A 13,920-nucleotide genomic window follows, 5' to 3' on the forward strand; every position below is an offset into this window, starting at 1 on the left:
AGGACAGTATGTATTTGTATACTTTAAAAGCTTCTATCTAAGAATCTGGCTTCCAATCAGCCTGAATGTCAGCAGGTGCTAAGATCCCTCCCTCTGGAACACTGACAGGTCTTGGCATACCCTCAACGACGGAGAACTATCCAGAATAAACCAGGCTGTTTAGACAGTCACAAAGGTTCAAGAGACAACCGAGGGCTAGGGCGAGGTTAAACAGTATGGGTCATTGCCTACATAAGGGCACTCCTTCAAGACAAGGAGAGGAGGCTATTTTACCTAATGCACAGAACAAAACAGAGTCAAGCAAAATGAAGAAACAGAGGAATGTGTTCCATGTGAAAGAATAACATAAAACTTTAGGGGCAAAGAACGTGAGGAAATGGAGGTAAATAACTTACCTGATAAAGAGTTCAAAGTAATGGTCATAAAGATGCTCATGGAACTTAGGAGAAGAATAGATGAACACAGAAGATTTCAACAAGGAGACAGAAAATATTAAAAAGTACCAAACAGAAGTCACAGAGCTGAAGAACACACCAGGGGGTGTGAAGAAAGGATCAGTGACCTGGAAGACAGGGCAGTGGAATGCTCCCAAACAGAGCAGCAAAAAGATAAAAGAATTTTTAAAAGTGAAGATAGCTTAAGAGACCTATGGAGCAATGTCTAGCAGAGTAACACTCACATTACAGGGCTCCTGAAGAAGCAATAAATGGGCGGGAAAACTTATAATGTTTTTAATAAGTAAAAAATTACTTATAAAAGTAATAATGGCTGGGGCACCTGGCTGGTTCAGTTGGTAGAATATTGGACTCTTAATCTTGGGATTATGAATTCGAGCCCCACCTTGGGAGTAGAACTTACTTTAATAGTAAAAAATTAAAATTAATTAAAATGTTTTAATTTATTATTTAATTTATTTTTAATTAACAACATTAAAATTTAAAAATAAAGTAATAATGGCTGAAAGTTTCCCTAACCTGGGGAAGGAAACAAGCATTGAAATCTAGGAAGCCCAAAGAGTTCCAGATAAGATAAACCCAAAAAGATCCACACCAAGACACATTGTCATTAAAATGTCAAAAGTTAAATATAAAGGAAGAATCTTTAAAGCAGCAAGAGGAAAACAACTTGTTATGTACAGGGGAAACCCCATAAGACTATTAGCAGATTCCTCGGAAACTTTGCAGGCCAAAAGGGAGTGGCATGGTGTATTCAAAGTGCCAAAGGAAAAAAATTCCCCACCAAGAATACTCTACCCGGCAAGGTTATCCTTCAGAAATGAAGGGGAAACCCAGAGTTTTCCAGACAAGCAAAAGTTAAATGAGTTCATCACCACTAAATTGATCTTACAACAAATGTTAAAGGGACTTCTTTAAGCTGAAGAGAAAGGGCACTAATTAGTAATAAGAAAACATATGAAAGTAAAAATCTCACTGGTAAAGGTAAATATATAGTAAACAAAGTGAATTAATCACTCATAAAGTTAGTATGAAGGTTAAAAGACAAAAGTAGTAAAAATATGTATAACTACAATAATTAGTGAAGGGATATACAAAAAGATGTGGTGTGTCATCAAAATCATACAACAGAAGGAGTAAAAATGTAGAGTTTTAGAATGCATTCAAACTTAAGTTGCCCTAAGCTTAAAATAGACTACTACACATATAGGCTACTGGATGTGTGCCTCGTAGTGAAAACATAGAGTAGATACACAAGAGAAAATGAGAAAAGAATTTAAGTACACCACTAAAGAAAGTCATCAAACCATAAGTGAAGAGAGCAAAAGAAGAAACAGAAAGAAACTACAAAACAGGCAGAAAATAATTAACAAAGAGGCAGTAAGTACATACTCATCAATAATCATAGGCATACCTCAGACATACTGCTGGTTCAGTTCCGGATCACCAAGAGAAAGCAAGTCAAATGAATTTTTTCATTTCCCAGTGCATGTAAAAGTCATGTGGACACTGTTCTGTAGTCTATTAAGTGTACAATAACATGGGGGCAGGGGGACAATGTATGTACCTTAATTTAAAAATACTTTATTGTAGGGGAGCCTGGGTGCCTCAGTCAGTTAAGCCTCTGACTCTTGGTTTCGGCTCAGGTCACGATCTTACAGTTTATGGGTTCGAGTCCCGCATCTGGCTCTGTGTTGACAACACGGAACCTGCTTGGGATCCTCTCCCTTCCTCTTTTTCTCCTTCTCCCCTGCTAGTGCACTCTCTGTAAATAAATAAATAAACAAACAAACAAAAACAAACCTTTAAAAAAATAATTTATTGTAAGAAAATGCAAATTGTCATCTGAGCTTTCAGTGAGTCATAATCTTTTTGCTGATGGAGGGTCCTGCCTCCATGTTGGTGAGGGTTGGTGTTCAGAGTGGTGCTTGCTGAAGGCTGGGCTGGCTGCAGCAATTTCTTAAAATAAGACAACAATAAAGTTGTCCACATCAATGGACTCTCCCTTTCATGAGTGAGTCTCTGTAGCAGGTGATGCTGTTTGATACCATTTTACCCACAGCAGAATTTCTTTCAGAATTGGCGTCCATTCTCAAACCCTGCTGCAGTTTTATCAGCTAAGTTTATGTCATATTCTAAATCTTTTGCTGTCACTTCAGCAGTCTTCAGAGTGTCTCTCCCAGGAGTAGATTCCATCTCAAGAAACCACTTTCTTGGGATGCCTGGGTGGCTCAGTCAGTAAGCATCTTCTGACTTCGGCTCAGGTCATGGTCTCACAGTTTGTGAGTTCAAGCCCTGCATCAGGCTGTCTGCTTTGGATCTTCTCACCACAGAGCCCGCTTTGAATCTTCTGTTCCCCCCAACACATCTCTCTCTCTCTTCCCCTACCCTGCTCACCCTCTTTCCCAAGAATAAATGAAACATTTAAAGAAATTTTTTAAAAAAAGAAATTAGTCTGCTCCTCCATATGAAGCAACTCCTCATCTGTTCAAGTTTGATTCTTGAGACGGCGGCCATGCTGTCCCGTCCTCAGGTTCGACTTCTAATCCTAATTCTCTTGGTATTTCCACCGCATCTGCAGCCACTTCCTCCACTGAAGTCTTGAACCCCTCAAAGTCTACACGAGGGTTGCAATCAGCTTCTTCCAAAGTCCTATTAACATTGATATTTTGACCTCATCCCATGAATCACAAATGTTCTTAATGGCTTGTAGAATGGCAAATCCTTTCTGGAAAATTTTCAATTTACTTCGCTCAGATCCATCAGAGGAATCACTATCTGTGGCAGCTCTAGCCTTATGAAATGTATTTCTTAAAATAATAAGACTTGAAAGTCGAAGTGACGCCTTGATCCATGGGCTGCAGAATGGATGTCGTGTTAGCAGGCATGAAAATGGCATTCGTTGCACATCTCCATCAGACCTCTTGTCAGGTACATTGTTAACAGGCGGTAATATTTTGAAAGAAATATTTTTTTCTGAGCAGTAAGTCTCAACAGTGGGCTTAAAATATTCAGCAAACCATGTTATAAACAGATGTGCTAGCATCGAGGCCTTGTTGTTCCGTTTATAGAGCACAGGCAATGCAGATTTAGCATCATTCTTAAGGGACCTAGGATTTTGGAAATGTTAAGTAAGCATTGGCTTCAACTTTAAGTCACCAGCTGCATTAGCCCCTAACGAGAGAATCAACCTGTCCTTTGAAGGTGAAAGCCAGGCATTGACTTCCCCTCTGTAGCTATGAAAGTCCTAGGTGGCATCTTCCAATAGAAGGCTGTTTCATTTGCATTGAAAATCTGTTGGTCAGGGGTGCCTGGGTGGCTTAGTCGGTTAAGCGTCCAACTTTCGCTTAGGTCATGATCTCGCGGTTCGTGGGTTCGAGCCCCGCGTCGGGCTCTGTGCTGACAGCCAGCTCAGAGCCTGGAGCCTGTTTCAGTCTGTGATTCCCTCTCTCTCTGACCCTCCCCTGCTCACGCTGTCTCCCTCTCTTTCTCCTAGAAATAAATAAAACATTAAAAAAAAGAAAGAAAGAAAGAAAATCTGTTGGTCAGTGTAGCCGCCTTCGTTACTTATCTTACCTACATCTTCTGGAGAACTTGCTGCAGCTTCTACATCAGCACTTGCTGCCCCACCTAATACTTTGATGTTATAGAGATGGTTTCTTTCCTTAAACCTCGTGAACCAACCTCTACAAGCTTCAGGCTTTTCTTCTGCAGCCTCCTCGCCTCTCTCAGTCTTCAAAGAATTGAATACACAAGAACTAACAAGTGTTGGCAAGGATGTGGAAGAAAGGGAACCTTCTTGCTCTGTTGATGAGAATGTAAATTGTTGGAGCCACTATGGGAAACAGTATGGAGGTTTCCCAAAAATTCGAAAATAGAATTATTCTATGATTCAGCAACTCCACTTCCAGGTATTTATCCAAAGAAACCAAAAATACTAGTCTGAAAATATGTGTGTACCTCTATGTTCGTCACTGCATGATTTACAATAGCTTAAGATCTGGAAGCAACCTAAGTCCACTGATAAATGATTAGATTAAAAAAGATGTGGGGCAGGGCACCTGGGTGGCTCAAACGGTTAAGCATCCGACTTCGGCTCAGGTCATGATCTCATGGTTCGTGAGTTCAAGCCCCACATTGGGCTCTGTGCTGACAGCTAGCTTAGAGCCTGAAGCCTGTTTCAGATTCTGTACCTCCCTCTCTCTCTGACCTTCCCCTGCTCACACTGTCTCTCTTTCTCGGAAATTAATAAAAAACATTAAAAAATTTTTTTAAAGATGTGGGCTATACACATACACACACACTTATACATACACACAAAAACACACACATAGTGGAATATTACTCAGCCATAAAAAGAGTGAAATTTTGCCATTTGCAACAACACAGATAGACCGGGAGAGTATTATGCTAAGTGAAATAAGTCAGAGACCCAAAAAAGGACAAATAACACATGATTTCACTTATATGTGGAATATAACAAACAAACAAACACACATAATAAACTTTGTAGATATAGAGAACAGACTGGTGGTTGCCAGGGGGAAGGAATTTTGAGAGTGAGTGAAATACGTGAAGGACGTCAGGAGGTAGAAACTTCCAGTTATAAAAGAAATGAGTAATGGGGAAATGATGTACAGCATGGTGACTGCAGACAATAATATTGTATCGCATGTTGAAAAGTTGCTAAGAGGTGAGGCGCCTGGGTGGCTCAGTCAGTTAAGTGTCCGACTCTTGATTTCAGCTCAGGTCATGATCTCATAGTTCATGGGATTGAGCCCCACATGAGGCTCTGCACTGACAGCGTGAAGCCCACTTGGGATTCCCTCACTCCCTCTCTCTCTCTCTGTCCTTCCCCTTGCAGTCTCTCTCTCTCAAAATAAATAAACTTGAAAAAAAAGTTGCTAAGAGACTAAATGAGGATTCTCATCATAAGAAGAAAACTTTGTAACTTTTGTATGGTGAGAGATAGTGGCTAGGCTTAAGGTAGCTATCACTCCACAATGTATGTAAATATCAAATCATTATGTTGTACACCTGACACTAATATAATGTTATATGTCAGTTATACTTTAATAAAAGAGAGAATTCTAGAGGTAAAGGGATGCATGAAGCTTTTGTACTGTTGAGGAACTGTGGCATAGGGACTTGAAATTGCTAAAGTTAGTTCCTACAACGAACATGGAAATTTCAAAATGGAAGGAGCGATTCAATTTGCTCATTTCAAAGGAGGTGCATTGTGCCACAAGGAAACGACGGACTCTGAACTCTGGAGGGCTGTGTGTGAAGCCTCCACAAGACTGGAAATGACTCAGCAGAGCACATATGACACTTATCTCCAGGGTCCCTGGGATTTCTGAACCAAATCCCCACTATCTCAACCACTTCCCTCGCATACTTCTCACACGAGGCAAATACAGAACTCTAAAAATGCCTTAACGTAGAATTCCTCAGAAGTGTGCCCAGATTTTTCCATCAGCCTCACAGTTCCAGGGGACAACTCTGGGCCTCGATGTGAATGTGACAGAAAACCACTGGAGCAGAAAATGCCTGGAAGGCTGGAGAGGTGTCCCCCTCTGTGACAGCAGCAGAAAACTTAGGTGTCTTAGAAATCATTTCCATTGAAGCAGACCTTCCCAAACCATATGTTAAGGTCTAGCTTCCTCTGTGACCTTCGGAACTCTCACCTGTGACCTCTGCTTCAATCACTCCTGCCCACTGGGCTATGTTAGCTTTTGTCTCCTTCCTCCCCACGTGCCAGGACTCCTCTTTTGCTCCAGAAAGGTGGCCAGGTTGGGTTTAGAGACAGCAAGTCCTGTTTATTAGGGGAAAAAAAGAACATGGCTTTTGCTGGAGATCCTCCAATTTCCAATCCAGTATTGTGCTCCGGTGGGAAGAGAGGACATTGTAGGATGTTAGAATATTCTAGAACATGATTTCCGGAAATACTGTTTTCTGACAGCACCTTTGCTATTGCTGGTATAATACAAATTTCAGATCCTAAGTTCCACTTCTTTTTTTTTTTTTTAATATTTTTTATTTATTTCTAGGAGAGAGAGAGAGACAGCGTGAGCAGAGGAGGGTCAGAGAGAGAGGGAGATGCAGACTCTGAAATAGGCTCCAGGCTCTGAGCTAGCTGTCAGCCCAGAGCCCGATGCGGGGCTCGAAACCACGAACCGCGAGATCATGACCTAAGCGAAAGTCGGACGCTCAACCGACTAAGCCACCCAGGCGCCCCTCCTAAGTTCCACTTCTAACTATTACTGGGTCAAAACTAAGGGGTGGAAATTGGATGTTAAGATGGGGACACTGATATTTTATGCCACTGAACGTATAGAATTACCACTAATCGCAGGTAAAGGATGTAGGTTACCTCAGGAAAGATGAAGTTTAAAGGCATGATGAAACACCACAAAATCATTCTTTTCTTCACCAACAAACTCACGTCCTTGAAAGCAGGGATCTGAAACTCTGTCACAGGAGGTGGAAGCTCCAAGAGACCTTCTACAAACAATAGAGCCCAAACCTGGAGGGCGGCCTAGGTGTTTCTGGGGAAGTCTGCCTCACCCACAGAGGCCAGGTGCCTGCATTTCCCCAGCATCGCATCCCTGTACGGCTCCCGCTCAGCGTGAGACAGTTCTATGGCCACCCCCCTGAGTGTCAGCCGTCCTTGAAACACAAAACAATTTACTGTGCGGCCATGGGCAGAGTTCATAATCTGACCCAAGATGGAACCAAAAATTTGAAACAACAGGTCGTGACCCAGGAGAGTGTCCTGAATTATCCAATAAGGTCATTTTTGCACAATAGTATTCTCTGGCTCTTGGGAAAGAAGATGACACTTGATCCACAAGAACCACTGCGGAGACAATTTTTCTGGAAGATAAATTATAAATTTAAGGCACCAACACAGGCATACACATTTTTGAGTATCATATTTATAGCATACAGGATAAGTTGTGTTTATGTCTCAGATGGAGAAGTTATGGTGAGTCAGGAGTGTGCTTCTCAAATTTTAATGGGCACAGAAACAAAATGGAGACCTCGTAAAAACGCAGATTCTATCTAGGTCTATCTACCTGCGTTTCCACATTTTTAACAAGCTCATTTTTAACTAGTGAACACCAATGCCTGTGGTCCAATGAAAGGGTTGTATGGAATTTACAGGCCTAATATGATCGTAAGCATAGCAACAACAAACCCTTTTGAAAATTTACTATACGCCACATATCTTTCAAACAGGTTTTTATATATGAATGCATGAACCACATAAATAATCTGAGAATAATAATATTATTCTTCCTCTTTTATGAGAATATTTTGTCAAACATCCAGTAAATGGTAAAGCCCGGTTTTACTCCAATTTATCTTAACTAGAATTTATCTGAAAAGAGCACAGAACAATACACAAAGACAGCCCTAATGAATGTTTATAGCAGTTTTTATAACTGAAAAGAATAATAGAAACACGTTAAGAAGGTAACAGGAAAGAATGAATCAAATAATGTTAACATTTTATGCACATAAACATACATAAAAATAGGAAGTATGCGTACACGAGAAGTGATAGAGACGAAAATTTTCATGTCAGTGAAATCAAGATTATTTTCAATTGTGTAAATCTTGTAAATCTATTTTTGGATGATGCTCTTTGTATTTTGTAAACACACTAGGGAGATGAACACACACACTGAGATAAAATGAGTTAGAGCAGTTGTTTCCAAATCTTCTATTTCTTTGAAAATTTGTATCATTTTGTGCTGAGCTATATTTTAGAAACTTAACATACTTGACATGCATTAATAATATGATTCTTGTAGACTTTTTTGAAAATACAAAGGAGTAATAAAGAAGAGAATGTCTGTGACCTGAATGTGTGGAATATAATGGAAACAGAGGACAGAGGCCTGGTGGATTAAAACCCATTTGCAAAGGCTGTAGTATCTCTAAGGAAACAAAAGTGACAGCCTTCATTTTCCAAAGTAAACTACAAGCAAAGAGAGACTAAGAAGAAAATGTGACGGTTTATGCACATCTCTCAGTAAATCCCTCCAAGGCCTTTATTAATGATAGAGGGGAGAATATTAACTTGATAATAAGTGGAAGAATGTGACAGAGGGCCACCTAAGCTACGTGAACGATGTTAATGTCCACTGTCATGGGACAAATCGATAGCAGATGACTCAGACACACAGAGGGACACGTAATCACTGCTGTGGTGTTGGTAAAAATGAGGAAATAATAATCTGAATCTATTGTGAAGAAAATGTCAGTTTTATGTAAATTTCTATCCACAGGGGACCTCCCATGTTAGCCTTTGTTACGAATAGAGAGAGCAAGGCTCTTCTAATTAAATGTATGTGTGTATATGTATATGCAAATACACATGTATTTTTTCCCTTGGTCCTTCTGTGTTCAGACACATCCCATGGGCCTCCTCCCTCACTGACTCATGATTACCGTCCCTCTCCCATAAACACGGGCAAATCAAGTATGATGTGTGAGCTGGCACCACCTCCCAGGATGCCACAGAGAAAAGCGAACACCTGCTTCCGTGTCGCTAGCCCATTCCCTCCCAAACCAAAGAGGTGTCCACAGCAGGTGGGAGCCCTTATATTTGCACCTCTGGCTTAACCTGCCAGCCACAGAGTGACTTTCTGGGTGGTTGAGGTGTTTTAAGAGACAAGGAGAAAATAAGGTGCTTCTGAGCATCCACAGCCTGCCATTTGTGAGTTTGGCTCATGAAACCAAAGAATTAAATGCAAAACTGCAGATGGGAAGCTGGGCCGGTGCCCTTCACAGATGCCGAGCCTGTGAAGCTCGAAGTGGTGTTTTGAAAACCATCAAGACCTCAATTAACCAGAATCTGAGGGCACGGGATAGACTCTTCTGGTGAACTGATTTATCAGGTACAAGCCTTTTTTAACAAAGGAAAAAAAAAATCTCCCTAACAGTCTTTCTAGAATATGCTTTCCTCCTCTCCTGTTCTAGGGATTAAACAGCAGCGAATGCAATTTAATCTTTTCTACTGAGAATTTTCGGGATCCTCTGCTGTGGATTTAAAAGGCATGGAAAATTAGACTGAATAGTGACATCAGGACATGCCCCAGGAAGATTTTTAAGCCTTACTATCAGCTTGTTTCCTTGTGCTCTGCCTTTTTTTCTTTACAAAGTGAAGTGCCAATAAAGGAATCTAGTTATGAATTCTGGGTTCAGAAGATCCTAGCTGAGGCTTTGCTGTAACTGCAACCCCTTCCCATTTTTCTTGGGAATGCCCCGGTAGAGGCACAGAAAAAAATATATCGAATGAATGACTGGGTTCCTCTGGAGGTGCAGAGTGTTTACTGTCACAGTATTCCTGTGTGGCATTTTTCACTTTCTACAATTTTGCTGAACAGCCCTGGAATGGCTTGCTAGTCCCCTTGGGTGAATCAGAAACATGCTAATCTCTTTGTGGCCTCCTGGCCCTAAATACTCAGAGAGCATTCTCCTGCTAGTGAGCAAAAGAGGGTAGGGTTTGGGCGGGACACTGGCACTCAGTCTGTCCCCCTGAAGACCAAGTGACACTCAAGACCACTACCACACAAGTGCACAAGGAAAGGAAATACAGAGGCATACACAGAAGGAAAAAGGGGAAGAAGACTTGGCTTCACCCTTGGCACTGCGTGGATAGGGATCTCATGGTTACAACAGGTCACTGATGTGTTGTGGGAGAACAGGAAGAAGGGCACTGGCTAATCACACCCTTAAGGATAGCAAGCAAATGGGGATCTTGAAAGGAGACTTGGGGAACATATTGTCTGACCCCCGTCTGAAGCTTGAACTCACAAGCTGGCCCAGGGCAGAGGAGAGCTGGTGCATTTGCTGCTGATGTTCTCGGGCATCCCTTGGTCTCCTTGAGTTTCATGGAACAGAATCCTTGTACTCTCTGTGAGGTTGTAAGGCATGTACCCTCCGGCTGCAGTCTGTGTGAGCTGGACCTCCTCTGGGTATCACGCTGGAGATTGGGATGTGCTGGTCCTTGAGGCTGGGGAAGGGCTGTGAGGTTTTCCTGGCTGTGGTTTGAAATGGTTGCTCTCTCTCCAGATTCCTGGGACTTCAAGCAGTCCACACGCAACATCTCCCCCACCATCAACCAGGCCAACATCGTGGACTTGCACCCAGCCTCTGTGTACAGCATCCGCATGTACTCCTTCAACAAGATTGGCCGCAGCGAGCCAAGCAAAGAGCTCACCATCAGCACGGAGGAGGCCGGTGAGCACTCTGGCCTCGTGGGTTTTTCCCACGACCCTGGGGATCAGGGCCATCTGAGGCCCACACCCACCGTACCCACTGACAGTGGGCTTACAATTAGAAGAGAGAAGGAGAGATCCCAAGATATTTATTTGTGTCTGCCTTTAGATCATCGGAGGCTCTTCTGTCTGACCTTTTCCAGATGGAGTTATAGAGGCTGGGCTTTGGGGAGCTGTCCATGGTTCTTTCCCACTCCTCTGGCCCCAGCCTGTCTGGAAAGCCTGGAGTACTAGTGCCCTATATTATTTCCTGTGACCTTTGTTTTGGGGTTTTTCTGAAAATTTAAACAAGCTTTCTCTCCCTATATTTTCTCCTGGTATTGCAAAATAGAAAACAATACCAAAAGTGCATATAAGATATATATGTGCAGCTTTACAAATGATAATAAAGTAAAAACTAGCATAACCAACACTCACTATCAGTTACCAGCATGCCAGGGGGCCCCCCTCTGCCTCTACCCAGCCACAACCCCATTGCTCGCTGTGAAGTAACCAGTAGCCCTTCTTACTTTTCTCTTTTATGCTGTCACTACAGGGTACGGATGCAAAAGCATGTCGTTTGGTTTTGCCTATTTTCCCACAGATTCTATTCATGAAATTGTCCTTGATATATTCTTCTGTGTTTTCCTTGTTTTGATCAATATTGTTTTGTGAGTCTCATCATTTGTGCATCTTCAGTGCTTGGGTAGTGCTCTGTGCCATGATTATCTGCAGCCTCCTTGTCCATTTTAGTGGAGACGGACATCTGGGTGGCTTGCAGCTTGGAGCTGTGAACATTTTTGTTCACATGGCCAGTAGACATAAGAATTCCTGGGGCATCTGAGTGGCTCAGTCGGTTAAGTATCTGACTTCGGCTCAGGTCATGACCTCACAGTTCATGAGTTCGAGCCCCATGTCTGTCTCCGTGCTGACAGCTCAGAGCCTGGAGCCTGCTTCAGAATCTGTGTCTCCATCTCTCTCTGCCCCTCCTCCACCCATTCTTCTCTCTTATTCTCTCTCTCTCTCAAAAATAAACACTAAAAAAAAAAAAAAAAGAATTCCCGCCACCACACACCCTTGCCTACACTTGATACTATCAGACTTTTTAAAAATTGTTCCCAGTCTGCTAAATATAGAGTAATATCTCACTGTCATTGGCTGCCACATTTTCAGCAAATGATGATGGAGAATGGAGAGGAAATGTGAGCCCTATGATTGTTTCAAGGAGGGTTCTCTGCTTTTGTGTATGAGCTTTTCCTCTGTTCCCCAGCAATCCTCCAGCTCAGGAGGCTGAGTGAGCACATAAGACTCTTTTCTTCCAAGACTTGACTTGTAATGTTTCTCCCTCCACCAGCTCCCGATGGGCCCCCCATGGATGTCACCTTGCAGCCAGTGACCTCACAGAGTATCCAAGTGACCTGGAAGGTAAGTGAGATCGAAAGCATTTCCCACTAAATGCCTCCATGCCTCCTCCCTCCTCAACCCAAGAGTGAAGCCCCAGCAAGCTTGCTGGTCTCTGATCTCTTATTCTCACGCCCATTTTTTTGCTAACCACAGTGAGGCCAGAGGGGAGGAAAGACAGAAGGATAAAGGGACCTTTCCCCCCACCCCTCCCCACTCCCTCTCCACCTTGGTTGTCTGAGGCAGGTCTGTACCTGGCATGGGAGGAAGAACTTGGCAATGCCAAGCGGGAAAGATGGGTTTTCTGCCACACTGGCCTCTCCTCTAAACCCCACATGCTGTAATAGGTCAGGAGTTGGGTTTGATTTTGTACAAAGTTCAAGGGAACCCTGTGGATGATGTGAAATGACAGAACAGGGTCTCACCCTCATCTTGTCCCTCCGACTGGAGCTGGGAGGTACCCTGTACAATCCCATCTTCTCCTGGTGAGGCCTTACACAGGAATCTTGGTGTTTTCAGGCCTCAGTTTCCTCCTCTATAAAATCAGGGTGGAAATAACTGTCCTCCCCGCCTCTGGGGCTGGATGAGCTGCACAGAAAAAGGACCAGTGTCATCTGCAGCTATTTCTAAGGGGCAGAGACCTGTAAACTACAGGGTGTCCTGAAGACTCTGTCACTTGAGAAAACTCTTAGAGGAGACCCCACAGCTGGGCAGAGAAACAGCATAACCGGGAGCAGGAGGGAGACACTGCCCTGGGTAACTCTGGCCTCACCGCCACATCACTGCCATGGGCACACAAGGACTGCTTGCTGCACCAAATCCTCAGGCTTCAAGTACTTTCTTACACTAGCTTATCTCACCCTCTGTCCCTGGCGGGTGGCCAGAAGAGGTACTTCTATCCCTATCTGTCAGAGAGGGCCACGGCGTAGAGATGCAGGGTGATTTGCCCACGGCCGTTCAAGGACTTAAATGTGCGTAGTCCGGACCCCAACCCAGCCACCACAGCCCACTGCACAGAGTTTGGGAACAGAGAGCTTTCTTAGGGCCCATACGTGTTCTCCTTCTTGGAGCTTTCTCATCTCAACAGCGGGGCTTGTGGGGGAATGCCTCGTCTGCACCCGGGATCAGACCCCCACGGTCATTTTCTTACTCTAACTGCTGATGGGAAAAGCTCGGGTGCTTTAGTCCCCACCCCGCCCTCCCCGGGCCCTTCAACAAGGTAGACTTGAGAGCTGGAGAGATACAGAAGGGCTTAGTGATATTTTCCTTAAAAACACTACACTCTTGGGTGTTTCCCCCCACACATACACACACACACACACACACACACACACACATACCACACACACAGCAGAGCCTGGTCCCTTCCTTCCCCAGAGAAATGACCAGGGTGAAAGTGAGGCAGGGGCTGGATAGTTGGACCTTCCTGGGAACCAGCCCACCTAGCAGATGCTCAGAGCCATGGTTCCCCTTCACATCCAGATCTGGGCACCAGAGCTTTCCTCAAAAACTGGGGGTGATGCCTAGAGTCCAACCCTAAGCCTGTCTGCATCCTGGTTCTGGACCCATTTCCTAGGAATACTGTCAGGAAGCCAGGAGGTGGGGGCAGGGAATGAATACACATGCCAAACACTGAGCCGGTTGGCTACAAAGCTCTGACCCGGAGGTCGATAGAAATTTAGAATCAGATTTATTTCTCCAAAGTCTCATAATGAAAAATAAAATTGATTAGAAAGTTAGAACTTCAGAATGAACCAACCCATCAATAAATTTTGGCCTGACTTCTCAGGGGA

At 43.5% G+C, this 13,920-nt stretch overlaps 1 protein-coding gene across 1 annotated transcript in view; it reads left to right on the top strand.

Moving 5' to 3' along the window:
• DSCAML1 (DS cell adhesion molecule like 1) overlaps positions 1–13,920 on the top strand; it is a 348,318-nt gene that overhangs the window by 297,184 nt on the left and 37,214 nt on the right. Inside the window, 2 exon segments of the mRNA XM_039229392.1 lie at positions 10,542–10,709; positions 12,081–12,151. Of these exon segments, the coding sequence (XP_039085323.1) occupies positions 10,542–10,709; positions 12,081–12,151 (239 nt within the window).

This window comes from Hyaena hyaena, unplaced genomic scaffold (assembly GCF_003009895.1).
Source record: "Hyaena hyaena isolate Hyena2069 unplaced genomic scaffold, ASM300989v1 scaffold_37, whole genome shotgun sequence".
Taxonomy (NCBI): domain Eukaryota; kingdom Metazoa; phylum Chordata; class Mammalia; order Carnivora; family Hyaenidae; genus Hyaena; species Hyaena hyaena.